General features: G+C 42.0%; 3 protein-coding genes across 4 annotated transcripts in view; 1 reads left to right on the plus strand and 2 right to left on the minus strand.

Moving 5' to 3' along the window:
* Window positions 1-5: 5 nt before the first annotated feature.
* On the minus strand, window positions 6-2,647 carry LOC131982098 (zinc finger and BTB domain-containing protein 5-like). Its single transcript, XM_059346667.1, has one exon. It carries the CDS (start codon window positions 2,165-2,167, stop codon window positions 131-133), a length of 2,037 nt encoding a protein of 678 aa, XP_059202650.1. The 5' UTR covers window positions 2,168-2,647; the 3' UTR covers window positions 6-130.
* An 827-nt stretch (window positions 2,648-3,474) lies between these two features.
* On the minus strand, window positions 3,475-4,986 carry tomm5 (translocase of outer mitochondrial membrane 5 homolog (yeast)). Its single transcript, XM_059346669.1, has 2 exons — window positions 4,728-4,986; window positions 3,475-3,967 (listed from the first exon to the last, which is right to left on the minus strand). Exons 1-2 carry the CDS (start codon window positions 4,846-4,848, stop codon window positions 3,933-3,935), a joined length of 156 nt encoding a protein of 51 aa, XP_059202652.1. The 5' UTR covers window positions 4,849-4,986; the 3' UTR covers window positions 3,475-3,932.
* Window positions 4,987-6,344: 1,358 nt separating this feature from the next.
* The window catches only part of frmpd1b (FERM and PDZ domain containing 1b), a 29,585-nt gene continuing 17,380 nt past the window's right edge, over window positions 6,345-18,549 (plus strand). The window contains exons 1-3 of one of the 2 annotated variants that reach the window (XM_059345528.1): window positions 6,345-6,520; window positions 14,454-14,604; window positions 17,828-17,938. In XM_059345528.1, the coding sequence (XP_059201511.1) occupies window positions 17,832-17,938 (107 nt within the window). In that variant the 5' untranslated portion in view covers window positions 6,345-6,520; window positions 14,454-14,604; window positions 17,828-17,831. Of the gene's footprint in view, window positions 6,521-14,199; window positions 14,605-17,827; window positions 17,939-18,549 lie in introns of those variants that run through there. The other variant, XM_059345529.1, reaches the window with a different exon arrangement.

Here is an 18,549-nt window from a genome sequence, read left to right on the forward strand (position 1 = left end):
ATTAGCTGGCTTTGATTCATGATTTGATTCACAAAAATAGATGAGAGTGGGGTAATAAATAATTGAGTTTACAGATGGGGTTTTTTTTTCCAAAGAATTGTGTTGAGTTGTGGTAATCAACAAATGTTTATCAGGTAAGTGCAGGTCCCAGCAGGGTATCTGGGAATGATTGATCATCTTTCCAGTTCAGGCAGGTATTTTTCGAGTGCTTATACAGATGGGAGGACTGACTGAAGCGTTTGCCACACTTTGGACATGGATAGGGCTTCTCTCCCGTGTGCACACGAATATGTTTCTTACAGTCAGTCAGGTTCATAAAGGTCTTACAGCAGATTTTGCAGGCGTATTTCTTCTCCCCTTCCACGAGCAGCACATGGTCTTCAGCAGCTGCTTTCTTGCACTTGGACAGAACATCCTCTGAAGCTCTGGTCAGAGACGGCCGCTCAGCAGCATCCCCTGCGGAAGAGTGATCTGTGCCGGCTTCAGATCCAGGCGGCGCTTTGGGGGCGATGCGGCGAAAGGTAGTTGCACCTGAGCTTTTCCCGGCCCTGGAGGGCTGGAGCAGGGAGGTTTCCAGACTGAGGCCTGGTCTGATGCCACTCAGGAACCCTGTTAAAGAGTTCTGGCTGGGTTGGAGGATGAGTGTGTCGCTGAAACCAGGGCCTTGAGTCGGGAGAAGCTGCTGCAAGGGGACAGACGTTACTGGAAATATTAGTGAGGAATCAGAGGACTGAGCAGAAGAGGCTTCTTCATTGTTTTGGCACAGTTCACCAGCAGCTGCAGGAGCATCGCTGGCGGCGGCTGCAGCAGTCGCAGCAGCAGTGAGGCTGGCTAGGTTGTCTTCTTCTTCCAAAGCTCCCATCACGCTTTCACTACTGGGATTGAGGAAGCAGGAAAAGGCGAGTTCTGAGAAGCTTTCGAGGCCTTCACCGTCTACTGACTCCTCGCCCAAATCTTCAGCCTCTCTCTGTACATCAGTATGAAGATCTGAGCACAGCGTCGATTGCAAAGAGCTAACATCAGCCTCTGTTGTGCAGGCTGTGGCCATTTTCTCCTCGTTCAGTTGTGCATCAAAAGTGTCCGTGCAGTCTCCTGGTGGAGATAAAAGGCAATCGTTTGGCAAATCTGGGGAGTATGAGCTCAGATTTTCCTTTTTCACCTCAATCATCTCCACAGCCATCTTTGGCACCTCCCCCTCATCTTCTCCTTCTTCTCCCACCTTTACCTTGACCACAGTGTCTCCATCTGTATCTCCGCCCATCTCCCACGATCCTACACCTCCTGTGCTGCTGTCGGATTGGCTCGGCAGCTGGATCTCCTCTGACTCTCCCTTGGTTGCTTCATATTTCTCCTCCTCCTCCTCTTCGCCTCGGCTTTCCCAAAGTCCGTCTGCAGTCTTCAGGCAGTCCGGGGACAGCAGCACGTCTCCACCTTCCTCTGCACTGACGGTGCTTCTGGTTACAGTAGGTGAACACTCCTTGTAGTTTCCCTCAGGCAGCCTGCAGGACCTCTTTCTGCCACCGAGGCCATCGTCTTGTGACTTTCTCTTGTGCCTCAAGAAGGGTAGAGCACTCTGCTCGCCACTGACTTCCCTCCTCCTCACGCCCTGGTCTTCAGCACCACCAGACTGACTCACCTCCTCTCCCACTTCCTCCTCATCCTCCAGGACAGACGTGACCTGTGGAAGCAAGGCCGACCTCTCCGCCTGAGATGATGCACACTGCTGCTGCTGCACTGACCTCCAACCTTTCGGAGGAGATGCAGGAAAGTTCTTCCTGGACAGGTGGAGCTTGCAGGCCTTGACCACAGTGTTGAGGTGCAAGTGCGACGCCGCCAGCAGCACATCCATGACATTGGAGGCCCCTAGAGAGAGGGTGGAGGTGTAAATCATGTCTAGCAAGGTGGAGAAAGCCTCTGGGGTCACCACCTCTGGATCTAGCTCCATCACACTGGGACCAACACCTCCACCTGTGTCAGCTCCTGGTCCCCCTACCTCATCGCTGGAGCTCAGGAGAGCCCTGAAGTGGGAGCTGCATGCTGCCAGGATGGAGCGGTGAGCCTGGAAGCTCTGGCCTCCAACCACCACCACACAGTCACACAGCTGAGCATGGAGCCGCTGGTGGTTGAGCTGCTTGAAAATATGCTGGAAATGACCTGGAAAATCCATAATAGGCAGTAGGATTTTCTTATGACAGGGATTTTTTTTCAGCACCCGTGGCGCTTCTGGCTACACAATAACACAACGAAGGTCATTGTGAGGAACAGCGCTGTTAAACGCGTCTTGTTATCAAATCAAATCTGCTTGAATCCGCATCAGGCTGACTGGACTCTGACACAGAAGCCGTCCTCCGGTGTGATCTGTAGCGTGTTGTCTGTTGGTCTCCCACAGATGCCCGGGCTGGCTGGAGTATGGGCGGGCCTGGATCAACAGGGAGGATGCGGCGCGGTCTCAAGCTTTGTGTCCGAGAGCAGCCGGATAAGATCTACAAAGCCCTTCTTCTTCTGCTAACCCATATATAATAACCGAAATAGATTTTTTTTCGTGGTTATTATTAATGCTTCTGATTCAAAGCGCTTACTGTCAGTCAGCCCGGTTTCGCCTCTCCTGTCGACGCCTCCATCGTTTGTTGTTTCAAGCCTTAGATTAAAACAACAGCGCCCCCAGCCGTCGATCCTACAGAAGTTCATCTACATTTAATTTTGTTACACTTTTTGTCAGAGATGGTTAAATCTTATCAAATAACTTGGTAATACTTGCTGCAAAATGCGGATCACATTTATTTTACCATGTTTTATAATTCACAGTAGGTTTAAATATCAACCAGTTTACATTTATGATTGCATGTTAACTTTAAAAAATATATATGTGAGAGATGTTGGTGTTAAATCTTTCACTGGCAAATAATCTTGGGCTTTTTGGCTCGAATTGGCACTTGATGCAGATGACGTTTTTGACTTAACCTGATTATAAAAAAAGGTTTGCTTTTGTGGATGCCTTAAAGCTTAACGCAAACTTAATTTTAAACACCTGATGCACATCTGATTTGAACAGGGATATACTTATTTAATAACTTTACTTTGAACTCTTTTGCTATATTTTTTATTTTGTTATTCTTTGTTCAGTGTGGTTTTGTTTGTGTAAATTTGCTGACAAGTAAATTCCCCTCTGGAAATAAAGTATCTATCTGACTTGTACAAATTAAGTCCCTTTCTCAGATGATAGCCAATTGATAGGTCCTTAAAAAAAGCTATAAACTATGATACATCTGAGAAACTGTCATTATAGACAAGCAGAAATAACATACTGTATCTTTCAGCACTGTGACCTATACTAAACATGCATCAGTGAGTTAAAATGCATTTAAACAGACACAAATAGCTTTAGTAACAATCTAAAGACAAGTACAATTAGTGGTTGCTGCTTCAGATGTCTGTTATTAAGTCTAAACAGAGACAGTAAGACACTTTACAATATTTTCCTTTTCTCTATTTTTATTTTCAGTGATTTCAAATGGAAGGTTTAAAACTGAATCATGAAAATATTCAAAAAAATGTTTGCCTTACAGTGTACATTTGTAATGCAGTTTGATAGTTTCCATTCATTGTGTGCAGGCCTGAGCATTTCTGCCATGAACAAACAATCCAACAAAATAAACATGGTTTACCTTTAATGTGTGAACACAGCAGGCGTGCACATTATCAAACTTTGCATCTAACAGTGATCACAACATGAGGCAGACTAAAGTTTACAAAAAGGAACAAGACATGAGAAATGAGATCGATGTGTTTCCCCAGGTGCAGTAATGGACAGACACCAGTGGTCTCCAGCAGGATGTCGTGCGATGGCTGCAGTTGTGTGCTGATGGTGGTCCATACTGTCTCTGATGGAGTAAACTCTCGTAGATGGTGGAAGAAGAGATCTACGCCTCTGCTCATATGCTGTCCAGCTTCTTTAATACATATGGGGCTGCAAAGACAGAAAACAGAGGTTAGTTTGCTTTAACAATATTAGGCCTGTCACGATAATTACTATGTCGACTTATCGTTTGATACATAAAAATTGACAAAATAGTTTTTTTCTGAACTCAATATTGTCGTTAACATGTGTGACTTTTTGTGCTTTTTTGTGTTTAAAGTAATGCTGCAAATGTTTGACAGGCAGTACTAATTGCCGAAAAAAACAATTTCCCATGCAGCAATTCCAGCTGTTTATATGTTATTTTAATAATAAAATAATACAATTCACATGATTATCTCAGTGCAGTTTTTTGTTAACAGAGCCAGAAAGTCTATTTTATTTGGTTATAGTTTATTTATTTATGTTTTATTTATCTATATTTTAATATTTCTTTTCCACATTTCAATTCCAATGTTTCATATTCTCGAGATTTAAAAATGAATTTCTGTGGAAAAAGGATGTAATTATTATGCTCTAATATCGCTATAAAACTAAAACAACATCGACACGATACTGTCGTTTAAAATGTGTTTATTGTGACAGGCCTAAACAATATAAATATATTGATTATTTTGTTTTTTTCCCTCAGTTTAGCTCGTGTTGTCGGAAAAAAAAAACATTTTGGTATGCTAATGTTTCCTGTGGTGTATATAATTGATTATCAGATGCATGAGGTGACCAAAGAGTGCCTTAAACATCAGTGAAGCACTCAAACATGTTCGTATTGTTAGTTTTTAGCTACATGTCAATGTCATCTGGCTGGACTCACTGGCTCTGAGAAGGGCGACGTAAATAAGAAAGTTTCGTAGCGATGAGATGACATCCTGTCGCATTTTCTTCTTCATCTCCTCTGGGTCCATTTTGGGCCCGAGTCCTTCCAGCTTGAACATGTTTGCTGTGGTTTGACCGGGTTTTGTTCTTCTGTCTACCTTTTCGTGTTGAAAATTCACCGTTTCGGGAGCATGGATGAAATAATCTAAACCGGAAGTACGTACAACGGAAATGACGACGAACGACAGAGCGCAGGGAGGGACAAACCGCACGAAGACAGCAGAAAGGCAAAACTCAAATGTGGCACCGTACACGTTGCAGTCAGAAAAAAAAATTATTAATACGTGTTAAAAAAAATAGCAACGATCAGATAGTATGGCTTAATATGTTGAATGTTCCACTTGTATATTATTTAACTTTGATTTGATATCAAATTAAATATTCAAATACCTTCTGTTGTATCCCTGTGATGATCAATTTTCTTTATGTTGTCTGTACATGCTGCTCTGTGGAAAATATTATAGATGTGTAAGTCCTCTTGAGGGATAAAAATACTTAAAATAGTCATATTCACTATAATATAATGTGTTATTGTTGAAGGAAATAGCAATACATACTTGTATCCCTGAAAAAATAAAATAAATGTTGGCTTTGGGGAATGGCCAAATTAACCTACTTGGCAAAAATCACTGGACTCCCATTGCCCCCCTGTTTATGGTAAATTGGTTTTGAACCAATCTAATCTAAAGACCTAATCATTTCAACTGATATTGTAACTTGTGGTGCAGATTTCTCCATCTCATTTGGCAATTAATTAAATTCCCACAGACCAGCTGACACACAATTAATAGGACCTTTGGGGCCCCTGGGGCACTTTACCACTTTACCAGGCCTTGCTTTGTTTTTGTTACATTTCCATTTCCATTTAGTCATTTAGCAGACGCTTTTATCCAAAGCGACTTACAGGAAGAGTAAAAGCAAACAATCAAGGTATACTGCAATAAGAGCTATTAGTGCATCAATAAGTGCTGGTGACAATTCTTTGAGGAGTAGAATTATCGTGTGGTCTAGTCTGTTAATATTGTATTTGTTGAATTAAGGTGAGTGTGAACGTGAAAATCACACAATATATCATACTTCTTTAGGAATAAAATATTAAAGTCCTTATAAATAAAGATTTTTAAAAATTACAGTAAAATCAGCGTTTATTTAGTTGGATAAAGGCATTCAGTATATGATTTTCAAAATATTAGAAATTTGTGGACTTAACAAAAAACAAAAACTGCTAGCAGTATATATTAAAAGCCTAATAAAATATATTATTATTATTATTATTATTATTATTGTCATTATTATTATTATTATTATTATTATTATTGTTGTTGTTGTCATTATTATTATTATTATTATTATTATTATTATTATTATTATTATACCACCGGATGTAGCTCACTGGATAGAGCTGACCTTGCGGAGGAGGGGTGGGGGTCCTCGGGCAGACAGCGGAGGAGGCAGGGAGGAGAGAGAGACGAGCAGAGGGAGGGGGTGGGTTCTGAGCTCAGGGCCGAGGATTAGGCAGAGAGCAGTCAGTCCCAACACGATGACAGCATCCAGCACATAGCCAACCCCCCCACACACACCACATCACCATCACCATCCGGCCCGGGAGGACGCCGCGGATATTTTTGAGAACCAGACACCGTTTCTCCTCAAATTCTCCGCATCGCTGCTCTTTTTGGGGGACAACCCTCCCAGACTCCCGGTCCGTCTGTCTCCTTCACACACCACTAGGTGAGTTTTGTCGGTATTTCCCGGTGTTATTGTCTGATGAAGGAGCGCTCGGCAGTACACGGAGGCGCCTCGGCACCTTGCATCCATTCATCCCTGCTTTTTGGACTGATATTTATCACATCGGAATGAATAATTTAACTGATGGTCGCTTTCACAACGCCTGCAGGCTACACCACGTCCCTGTTTGAGGGAAGCGATGGGGAGATTTAAATCCGATTAAGATTATAAAGGTAACAAAAGACTGACCTTTTTTTTCTTTGTTTAGCCTCATGGTTTGACCGGCGTGGCTGCGGCCACCGATCAAAGTTAGTGTTCGGTCAGTGCAGTGGTAAATATTGATTATTTTAAGGACATTTATCAAGCATTTATGAGCGATAGACACGGTCGATACGTAGTTAGTCCCTTCTCATAACCTACATTCAGGAATATAAATCGGTAGGCTACTATTCAGAATTACATTAAAAAATCTGGCCATTTTTTTCAGCACGCTGAATGGCACCCGTACATATTCACAAACACATGTGTTATGCAGTGATAGTGTAGATCCATGCGCAGTGAAATCACCGTCACTGGCTACAGATTGGAAATGATGACTAAATCCTGACGGATCAGGGGGCTGCCAGCAGTCTGGGTAGTAAAACACGCACATTATGAATGGGCGTAGGCGATGTGCAGCCTCCCTGGGACAGCCGCCTCTCCTTTTTTTCTTTGCTCATATCCTTTTGGCCAGAGGCAGCCTCTTCCCTGCGCTGTTCCGTGCCGTGCCAGGCATGACAAGCGCAACACAACTAGACCGGAACAATGCGTTTTGCTGTTCTGGGGCCTTCATTTAATGCATGACATGATTTAATATGACCGCTGATTACGGTTCCATTTAAACACGTGTTACACCGCGGCGTTAGCTGTGCATAGAGACATCACTTAAGGAAATCATTGAGTATTTTTTGAACAGCATCACATGCAGCTGCTCGTGGGCCACAGCTGAAAACACACACAAACACACACTTAATGAATGAATGCCATTTTGGTCCTGTGATGTAGTGGCTGTGGTTGCTCAGTGTTTTTGCTTTCACTCGTGTGTGCAGTGAGAGTTTGTGCTCTGCCACTGCTGCAGGCTTTGTACTGTGACTCAGGGATGTATGCTACAACATGTGATGGGAGTTGCTGCTCCGAGGTCAGTCTGCCGGAGGAAAAACACGAATGGCAGAACTTGCACATCAGGAGAGCCTTGATGCCTGGCTGCATTAGCCTCGATCTTGCTCTTCTGTCCCACTTACTGCAGCCAGCCAGCCAGCCATCCTCTCCCCCTCTCCTCCTCTTTAGTCTTAGCTTCATGTCTCCAGGGCACACTGTGTTGCTGGGCTGGTGTTTGCTGCTCCAGCCCCATGCCTTGACCAACTGATCATTAAATCAATCAATAACTGCAGCTGTTCAGGAATTCGATATGTATTGTTGCAGCCAATGACTACTGGAAGCTGTTGATTAATGGATATCGGTGTTTCTTGGTAAAGGAATTCAATTAATTCATGGTTTAGGGGTTCCAAAGGTGTATGATAATGGTAGAGGATAGATGGATGGATGTGCACTACAGATGGATTTACTGTAAATGTGTGTTTTTCCAGCAAACTACCAGTATTGCATTTGCAGAGGAAAGGGGAGACGTGACCTCATTGATGTGACAGCTCCATGGTGATGGCACACTTGACTGGCAGTGGCGCCATAATGTAGGCCAACTCAATTTATGAGCATATAGTGAAACATTAAGACTATGAAAAGCTTAAAAAAATAATAAAGCCTAAGTAAATCATCAGCTCTGTATAACCAGGTTTAGCCTCCTCTGTTCTCGGCTTCGGCATGAAATATTAAAGTCATACAGTAGCTATATGTAAGTATTATTCCAGAGCCCAGAGGTCGTTTGTAGCTGTTGGCTCACTGGCTGCCTTCATATTACTTTTACTTAAAGATAAGACCACTATTGTGCAGTTTTTTGAAGGATCACTGAGTTGAAGGAAATTGGCTCAGACAGCAACAGAAGTGAGGCAGACAGCTTTCCAGACATGCAACATCTATCATCCTCTAACATCCAAAGATCTTCCTCTTTCTTTCTTTCTTTCTGTCTGGCTGTCTGTCTCTCTCCAGAACCATCAGAACCATTGATAGAGATCTGTAACACAATGCAGCACACTATTAATCTTCAAAAGACCCATTATTTAATAGTGCGCTGGGGAACTCAAGCCTCTCCAGGTCGCTGATGAAAGGGGAAATGAAATGAGCGGCACACGGTGAGCCCTGTCTTCATAATGCTAATGGAATGAGCTGACAGGCTGAATGAAGAACGGGAAATGTGATTATGTCTGGAGGACGAGTTACAGAGAAATAACCAGAAAACACAACAAGCAAACAGCAGCAATCAACAGACGTAAACAAACTAGCAAACAGCACTGTTACAGTTGACTGTGACAGTGCTGTTTGTCTACCTTTTCTTTGTTGGACTTTAGTGCAAGATGAATGTATTTAATGCTTTCATTTTTTGCTCACAGCAAGAGGGTCGCAGGTTCAAATCCAGCTTGCGGCTCTTCTGAGTGGCGTTTGCATGGTTCTGTGGGGGTTCTCTCCAGGTCCTCCAGCTTCCTCCCACAGTCCAAAGACATGCAGCTTAGGTTTAATTGGTGACTCTAAATTGCTTGTAGGAGTGAATGAGAACGTGAATGGTTGTCTGTCTCTATGTTTCAGCTCTGTGATAGTCTGGTGACCTGTCCAGGGTGTACCCCGCCTCTCGGCCAGCTGGGATTGGCCCCAGCCCCCCACGACCTGATTTCGTAAGAAGCAGTTATGAATGAACGTCATAACTCGAACCAGTGCCAAAAGCTGTGGATAAAGCCTAAAGTTTGTTTATGTCTCTGTATGGTTTGTTTCACAAATACAAACCTCTACAAGAAAACAGGACAATACAAAACCTTACAAACAGTTATACAATAACAAGCTAGTTATTCTACAGCCACGCTAGCTGCTCTGTGGGGCTGTAATTGGTCACAGCTGCACTTTGGGCTAAATACCATCAGCACGATGACAATGCTAACATGATAATGCATGTATTCTTTACCTTTTTCATCACTTTAATTTAGTGCATTTGCATCACAGACTGTAAAACATTTATTTGTACAGTCTATGGTAAAACAAGGAGATAAGATAAGATAAGATAAAGATATAGACTACTTATATGTGGATTGACTCAGAGGCTGCAGCTTGGTTCGCATGCTAACATTTTGCTTATTAGCAGTTAATATGAAGTACAAACGAGACTGATGGGAACAGTAATAGTTTATTTTATCCTGAGGGAAAGATGAATACCTATACCAACATTTTGTGCCAATCTATCCAATAGTTTTCTGACATAGTTTACTCAATAAGTGAAAGTTTTGACCTTCAGGTGGCACGAGAGGAAACGTCAGATTATCAGATATTAGATTTCATCCTTTGGGGAGCATGAATGTCTGTACCAAGTGGTGAGGTAAGGGCGTGTGCAATCCTCAGTGATGTAACACATCCTGTCTGGTGAATATGAGTTCCCTTCATGATGAAGGTTCAGAGTGATGTCCTTGAGGGATACCTGAGCTCAAAGATCCTTCAAACCTTCCAGGAGAGCTCTGTTAGACAAATCCTTGTGATATGACACTTAAGTCACTTTCATTTTGTTGTACTTGTTTCTTTGGTTGTAGCGCAGTTTTTTGTTGTTGCAGACAAAAAAAAATTCTGAAAAGATGATAATTGCAACTAACTGATTTCATGGCAATCCATCCAAGAGTTTTAAAGATATTTCAGTTTAACTCTTGTTTAAAATCATTTCAGTAATGATGAAACTTGAGTTCTGTGAATAAGGATATACTAATAGAAACAAAACATCTATCCACAGGGGGTTTTATGATAATACGTCTTACCTTATTTGTGCACCCAGAGTCACAACAACAGCTGAGTAGTATTAAATAAATTAATAAAGTGATCAAAGCTGAATTCATTCAGAACCTGGCAGTGCTGAGGTCTCACTAGCTTCTTATCCACAATTCAAATTGATTGATTGTCTTAGAAGCTGCTTGTGTTAAATTTTAGATAGGAATCATAATTAAAAATAAATAGTTAATAGCACAGCATATCATCCTTATTTCAGCCTTTTGGAAGATGAAAATGAACCTTTGGAGCATTATTGTTTGTAACATACTTGTTGTTCCTCACATTTACAACTAAGATTTATGAAATCTGAAGCTATCCAGTTGCTGCTCATAAATCAAAATCACTCTCACCTCAAGTCATCCACAAACAAATTATTTTGTGCCAAGTGTGCTGCTGCTGCTGGACTGACTGTTCGCTGTGCTCTGTGTCCAACTTTGTTGGCAGCGACTGTGAGCCAAAATGAATTGTCGAGTTGCTGAACCAACCCCTGCTGCTCCTGCTGCTACCCTGTGTCTCATGCGGAGCAGCTGTATCCGGTGTGTCTTGTTCGGCTGGAGGGTGTATGTGTGTGTGTATGTGTGTGTGTGTGTGTGTGTGTGTGTGTGTGTGTGGGACAGATTGAGAACAAGATGTCAATAACAGCCAACTGGTCCTTTTTAAATAAAAGCTGTTGTTAGCAAAGCTTCTGCTGGAGTCTGGTTACTGATTTTGTGACGCTCCACTTGTTTATCATATTAAGCACTGTGATTTGTGTGTGTTTATGTGTGTGTGTGCGTGCATGTGGTGTGTGCTTGAGTGTTTGTAACTGCATTAACAGAGTGTCCTAGAGCTGATCCCAGCCTTCATTTATTAGTGCACAGAGCTGATTGACAAGAGTTTAAGTTTGTTACCGTGAAATTCCTCCTGTCAGTCAGATTGTCATATCCATTAGCTCGGATTATGTTATTTAGCAGAGCAGCAGCTGGATCTAGGCATTTTTTTTCCTTCCCCTTCGTGTCCTAATGCCACTTCACCTGGCCTCGTTGAGGTTGGTCTGACCTGCCGTGGCCCGGTCTGGCCCGGCAGTGTTAATTGGACTGTTTTCTATCCAGCTGGCTGCACAGAAGCTGCCAGCTCAGCGCCACCTCTCAACCCCTGAGGAGAGAGTGGAGTGCTTCTATGAACTGCATGTGTGCTCATACCAGCCGACAGGATTGAATAACTGACTGTTTTGTCCGAGACAGAGACGCATTGTGTGGGCAAATGAGCAGAGCGGGGCGGACATTGTCTCAGAAAAATGAGACACAGACATCCAAACAGAAAGATATAGACAGCTTTTATTACCTAACAGAGCTTTGTATAAATCTTCAGTGAAGATTGGCGGAGGGGTGAAAAGGTAAAAGGAGGAGAGAGGGGGGAAAGAGTGAAAGGCCGGATAAGGCTGCTGATGAGCCGTGTTTGTGGGCAGCTTGGGGACTTAAGGGCAGTGCAGGACAGGACTCACGATTACTATTGATTCAGAACCAGATTAGGAGCAGACTCATCACCAGCACGCAGAGACACAGGCTTTACTGTCTTGGATTGGAAAATGCTGTCACATCAATTAGAAAAGAGGGAACAATCTCTTTATTAGAGGAATACTTCTCCCTTATGTTAAAATGACCATTTGTTTATCAATTACTCACCCTGTATTTCTCACTTGCCTCCATGGTGAAAGGATCCTTGTTGGATTGACGTAAATAAAGGCCACAGCAAAACTATATCAACACATCCAGTCACAAACAAACATCCATCTCGTTTATCCAGATGTCAGCTGATTTTATAGGCCCATTTTTACCCTGTCACAAACATCAGTGTCTATTAGTTTCAGCATATATGTTTTCCAATATGCACCAATATTAAAAAGCTTTTTTTAGAGAACATATAATGCAGAAAAAGTGTGATTTAGAAATGGTTTCATGTAGTTATTTATCTTGTTTTTATTTTGTAATGTATTTAAACGGACACCAGTGATTGATGCTGTTGTTTTGATATCTACACGGTCGCCCATAAAGTTGTAATTAAATATTCTTTTTACCTCTTTCCATGAAGTATGACGGATAAAGTGTATATCTTCTCAAAACTGTATTAATCAATCTCTTCCAAACATATCACAATGAAAATTAAATCATAAATAACAGAGGATTGTGTCTGAAAACTTAATTATTCCAATTTTATTCATTTCTACAATTGGTTGATAATGTAATACATTGTTTTTATAATGTATAACAAAAAGTTTTTGTTTAGAAAAGCAGTCTTCTGAGTACCTTTGCAGAGTCATATCAGTGCAAAATTGGTGTGCATAGGAAAGGTCTATTTCCATTGCAGCATATTATTAATTGTTGAACTTTTCCCCTCTTAAATCTGTCTCATACAGTATGACTGATATGTTCCAATCCCGTATTGATTGGGCAATCAGTGCCTCCCAAGCACAAAAATCTCACTATTTAAAACACAGCTACTACCTCACACTTGCACAGGCATGCTGCTTGTCCAGACTTACATAATTCACTCACTTCATTTCAAGAGTAAAGTATTCTGTCAAGACACCACATACCTGTGGGAAAGTATAAAAACGCATGAGAAATGTAGCAATCATACAGGTCTGCTGTTTTATTTATTTATTTAGCAATGCATCAATGTCTGCTGCTGGGCTTTGTTTGCTCTCAGCCGGTGGAGGAATGCTGCATTGATTGTGGGTTTTTTGTGGACAGACTCTTTTACGTCTCACTGTAGATACTTTTGTTCTTTCTTTTCTTCTCCTGCAGCTTTACTCTCCTGTTTCTTTGCCGCTGCCCTCTTCACCCTCTTTAAAATTCTCCCCCTTTCCTCCCCCCTGCAATATCCTGTCTTTTCGTTCTTTTCTTTGCCTCAACCAATTCTCTTTTCCCTTCCCTTTTCTCAGCCCTTCAGAGCCCCTCTCCCCTCTCCCACCCCCTCCTCACCTCTGCAACCCCCATACGTCTTTCCTGTGTGTCTCTCTTCTTCTGTGCTCCGCTCTTCTTGTTGCCTGTGTTGGCAAAGTGGCAGAAGGAGGCGGTTGGAGGCTAGCTGCATTAGCCCCATGCATTATTCATGTGCCCTGCAGTCTGTGTGGGTCTAGGTCTTCTGCTGGCTTTTCACTGGGACACATGGGCCTCGTGAAAGAGCTCTGTGTGCAGGACACAGGGCCTGATGGAAGAGCTGCACAGATGGGACTATCAATTCCTTGATTTCTGCTCCCTCTTCTAGATGAAAGGAGTGAGAGTTTACTTCGCAGATCAACATTCAAGTGCAAAATGAGACGGTTTCCTTAGACGAGATCAAGAATGTTTATTCAATGTCTCTCCTAATTCAACAGCCAGGCTTCTCACAACAAAGCACTCCCCGAATGTGTTTTTCTCCCCAAACCCGAGGCCTGCTAAGGTTTCAGCCATATCGGCCCCGATGTTCATATGAAAGACTTGTCCTATTTTATTATTGGCCAAGATCTCTGTCTGCCTGGCAGCGTTTCTCTCTCCCCCACATCAGGATTCACAGGCTGTCCTCTTTGCTTTTAGAGTGCGCCCAGTAAGAACTGTTAACTGAACTGGGCAGTATGAAATTTTAATTTAGACAACCAGACGGAGATGGAGTGCCTCGTCTCCACAACGCCATGTGCTTATGAGGCTATGGAGGACTAGAGAGAAAGAGAAAGAGAGAGAGCCTTGGGGACCAGGGGAGGGGCCTCTTGAAAAACCACAACCACATAGCTGGTTTGGACTCACATCTGCTCTGCTTGACATACTTGCATGTTCACTCTGAAAACATCAACAACTGGAATATAGTTCTGTTGCTTATAAATAGGTTAAAAATCCAAAGCAGATACAGCTGATCTGACTTGATAACTGGTCGTTTCATGCTCTAATTATAAACTGCTCGTGTGGGTATGCATCTTGTTTATGGGTTTTGACAGGTCTCCCTGATAGCGTTGCTCTGCTCTGCACAGGTGGCCGCACCAGATCGGGATTGGCCCTGATGATCACAAGGACCCCCCTCCACCTCTTTTCAGCCAATCCTGGAGGGTCTGCAGAGCTAATGTCTCAGAGGGCGAGAGGGTATTTGTGTTCTGGAGTCCTGAAGAGACAAGCCACATCACGGTGAGTCACACTCTCACAGTCTTTACTTAAAATGCTGCTTTCTTAAAATATGCGGACAAGGCTGGAGCTCCTGAATGTGCTGGTATCTTGAGGACAGAATATTTCAAATCTTTCTCTGCCTTTTCCAGAAGCTGACTAGTGGAATTAAAATGAAATGCCTTATTTTTAGGTAGAATATTTCATTGTTAAAGAAAACATTTTAAGAGTTGAACTATGTGTGCAAAACACACAATCTGCTTTCATTAAGTTATAAATATGAGGTGTTATTTTAAAGAGTGGGGATACTGAAACCTTGGATCAAGGATGTGCATGTCTATAAAAATGGCTGGCTGCTGCTGCTGCCCAGAGAGACTGTCATCTGAGATGACTACCTGACTCGGCAAGGACAGTGAGGGTGTGAGAGAGGGAAAGGAGAAAATAAAAGACAGAATAGAGAAAGAAGGAGAATGACAGCAAAAACGGTCACCTGACTCAGCACTGACTGCAGCACTACAGCACATACATGCACATCCATACTGCAAATTCCACACAATGCAAGGAAGTCACTCTAAGCAGTCCAAACATGTTTCATGATCTATATGACGCTTTTCTCAATGATCGAACGTTGCAGTTGTGTCGATACTACCTTGCCTCACTCATCCCTCCTCATCCACGTCAATCTGCCTCAATCCAGATCAGCGGGAGGTGCTAAAGTGACACCCTGACCAGCGCAGGCCCGTGCATTACGAGGGCCTCTAATCCTCTTAAAGGACAGACCTACACTGCATGCTGTACTACTACTGATGCAGGCTAGTCATCGCTAGCCTACAACCATTTCAGCAGAGAAAAGCTGTAATCTTTTGTAGATTTGAATCTTTTGTTTGGGGTTGTTTGAAGGTCCCATGTTGTAGAAATATTTATGTATTTTTTTATTATTATTATAAAACAGGTCTAGGTGCTGTATAAATACTGTTAAAGTATCAAAATGCTCAATCCACGTAGAAATGCACACACCCTGTATTCAGAAACTGTCATCACTTGTACCATAAAGTTGTGATGTCACCAATATACCATACATAAGTATAGGAAGTGCAGCTACAGTGCGTTTACAGTCATTCCCCTGCTGCAATGACAAACTGGTCTCACTACCAACCAATCAAATACTGACGCATTGTCAGTGCAGCCTTTAGCATCATGCACCGGGCCTTTAACTAACTCCAGCATACACCCATCTACATCATTATAAGACGCTCTTAGAAACTAATGTAATACAAAGAACGTGAAAGTTCATTAAGGGCGAGGTAAACAAATTCCAGACTATAGAGGCCGGTGTTTGGTCCTGTTTCAAACAAAAAGTCAGTATTATTAAAGAGTTGACCTGTAAACCATGGTAGGTATATGTAACATTCTCCGTCACGTTTTGCATCACCTTTGTAACTGCATCCAGTAGTTACATACGAAAGAAGTTATTTTAACCCATCCTGTTCCCTTTTTCCCTTAAACCTAACCGTAAGTTTCCTATGAACACAGAAGTTTATAATTTAACAAGCAGAGAAATATTTGATGAGTTCGGAGTGTTGGTAATGAGGGAGCAGAGATGCTGAAGACCCAGAAACACTGACCAATCAGAGCAGAGGTGCTTCAATAGAGCACTTTGTGGTTTTTTTGTTTTTTTTACATTAAAGCATGTGAACATGTTCTAGCAGAAACCCAAAATGCAACTATGAACCTGACAAAGGTTCAAGGTTCAAGGTTTTTATTTGCCATTTGTGAACAGACCACAGTCCAAACACAGGAATTTTTGTGCAGGGCTCTCTTGTGGTCAACAAAAAAACTTAAATAAGGAGAATAAATATAAAAATTAAGAGCATTATGTCCCCTTTAAAATAAAGAAAAGATAAATTAATTTGGTATTCTATCTCTTGAATACCACTTTACTCACAGCAGGCTACTGCTTGATGTCCTTTATTGATTGCTATGCAGTGTGTATCCTTTCCCCATAAGTCAGAGACCTAAGCACAATAAGATAATTGCGCTGTAATAACTTTACCCTTCTCTCCACAAAGGGATGTTTCAAAATGCATTTAAAATGTTTGGCAGATTTCCAGAAGACTGTTGTGCATCTTTTAAGATCGTCACAAAAGTCTTGGCTTGCAGAAGTTTCCTCCATATTTCAGGGATCTGATCAAACTAAGCTCTCTGCAGCTGGCTGCTGAGGCCAAGGTACGGATCATTAGTTTTCAGGAGCACATTCATCATCGTTAGCTCTATTGATCAGGTCTGGGTTGCTACTCTTTCGCGTCCCTGCCAAAGTTTCCCTCCCTTTTTTTCTTGCTTCATAGTCCATTTCATAGCCGCTAGCAGCAGATTAAGTATATCATAAGACAAAAAAATATCAAAACCCCGTAATTACGCAAACAAATGGAAGAGCCACTTCAAATATTCAAAAAGTCATTGAAATCGTATTCTGCAACACATCCCTGCCCTCTAAAACCTTTGTTGTTGTTACATCTTACACAAAGAAACATGAACACGAACAATGCAGCACCCCTTATACAGTACACTAGATAATAAACCCTGTCAAAGAATGATCAGAGGCTCTACAAGCGTGTATTGATTGGCTGACAGAAACAAAACACAATTGAGGGGAGTCGTAAGTCTTGAGGTTTGGTAAGGATTCAGTGCTGACCAGCTCTGCCTCCCTGGGGTTTCACTGAGCCCTCCATTCTTCATTATGTCTTGAACATGCTCCTGTTTAAAGGGCAGGCCAAGCAGAAAGTGCACAGCTGCAGATTTGTAGTGAACATGCAATTTTTTAGCATATTTATGTTGAACTCTTTGTGAATCCTGTTATCGTGTGAATGTGCAGTTGTTGTTGAGAATCAGGTCTTTTAGGGAAATGTGTGTGACATGTGTTGTTCATGCTGACTACACTCCACCCCTCTCTCCTTTTTCTCATTCAGCCTTTCCTGCTCTGTTCACATATCTGATTATTCATCGTATTCAAGGCCGACGACATGCTCTGAATATAAAAATAGAGCAGATGAAATGCAAATTTAGCTGGAGCACAATTCTGATGCTGAATGCACAGTCCAACAAGACAGAGCTAAACTCTTAACAGTTACTGACTTATTTTCTGCCTCCAAATCCTTTCATCTTTGTTCCACGTCTCCCTTTCTCTCTGTGTTCTGCTTGTTGGAATTATGTCTGTGGCTCATGTTCTTCTTTGTCTTTGTCTCTTTAGATAAATGGAGGAGAAGGAGCGATGTCGGAGCAGGTCTCCAGCTCGGAGGGCCAGTCGGGTGCAGCAGGTGGTGGGAACAATAATACGACGAACCCGAGAGTCGCTAAGCAGGTACAGAATGAACAATTGTCAGCAGGTCAAGGGTCAATCTTAGAGCAGATATCCTCTTTGAATTTCAGGAAATGGTTCTAAAACAGCTAAAATGACCACAACCTCTCAACACAATGCTAGCGGAAAGTCAATTATGATCCTTTGTTGCGGTGGACACATGAGTTCCCTGGTTCTACAGTAAAAATATTTAATCAAAGTCCACATAGGGAGGAGGTGAGGTGGATTGATGGGATTTTTACCCATGAAAACCTTGTTTATGTCCTGCGTGAAACCAAAAGCCAACATTGACGTATTATAACTGAAATACGTAAGATAAATAACGTAACAAACTGACTTATTTCAGCCCAAAAACAACCAACTTTTTGGTTTCATATTTCTGTGAAATCACATTGTTCTAAAGTAAAAGATGCATTTGTGTGAGTAAAAAAAAGTGAGTATGAAGGAGATTAATTATACACGCATCACATAGGTGTCTGAAACAATAAATAATAAAGATGCTTTCTAGGAATCATGTTATTAATATGTTGTATATTTCATTAGTTTGAAATGATTTTGAGTGTGAAATGTGTATAAATTATAAAGTGTAAGAGAATGGAAAGATAAGAATACAA

The sequence above is a fragment of the Centropristis striata genome, chromosome 12 (assembly GCF_030273125.1).
Source record: "Centropristis striata isolate RG_2023a ecotype Rhode Island chromosome 12, C.striata_1.0, whole genome shotgun sequence".
Lineage (NCBI taxonomy): Eukaryota > Metazoa > Chordata > Actinopteri > Perciformes > Serranidae > Centropristis > Centropristis striata.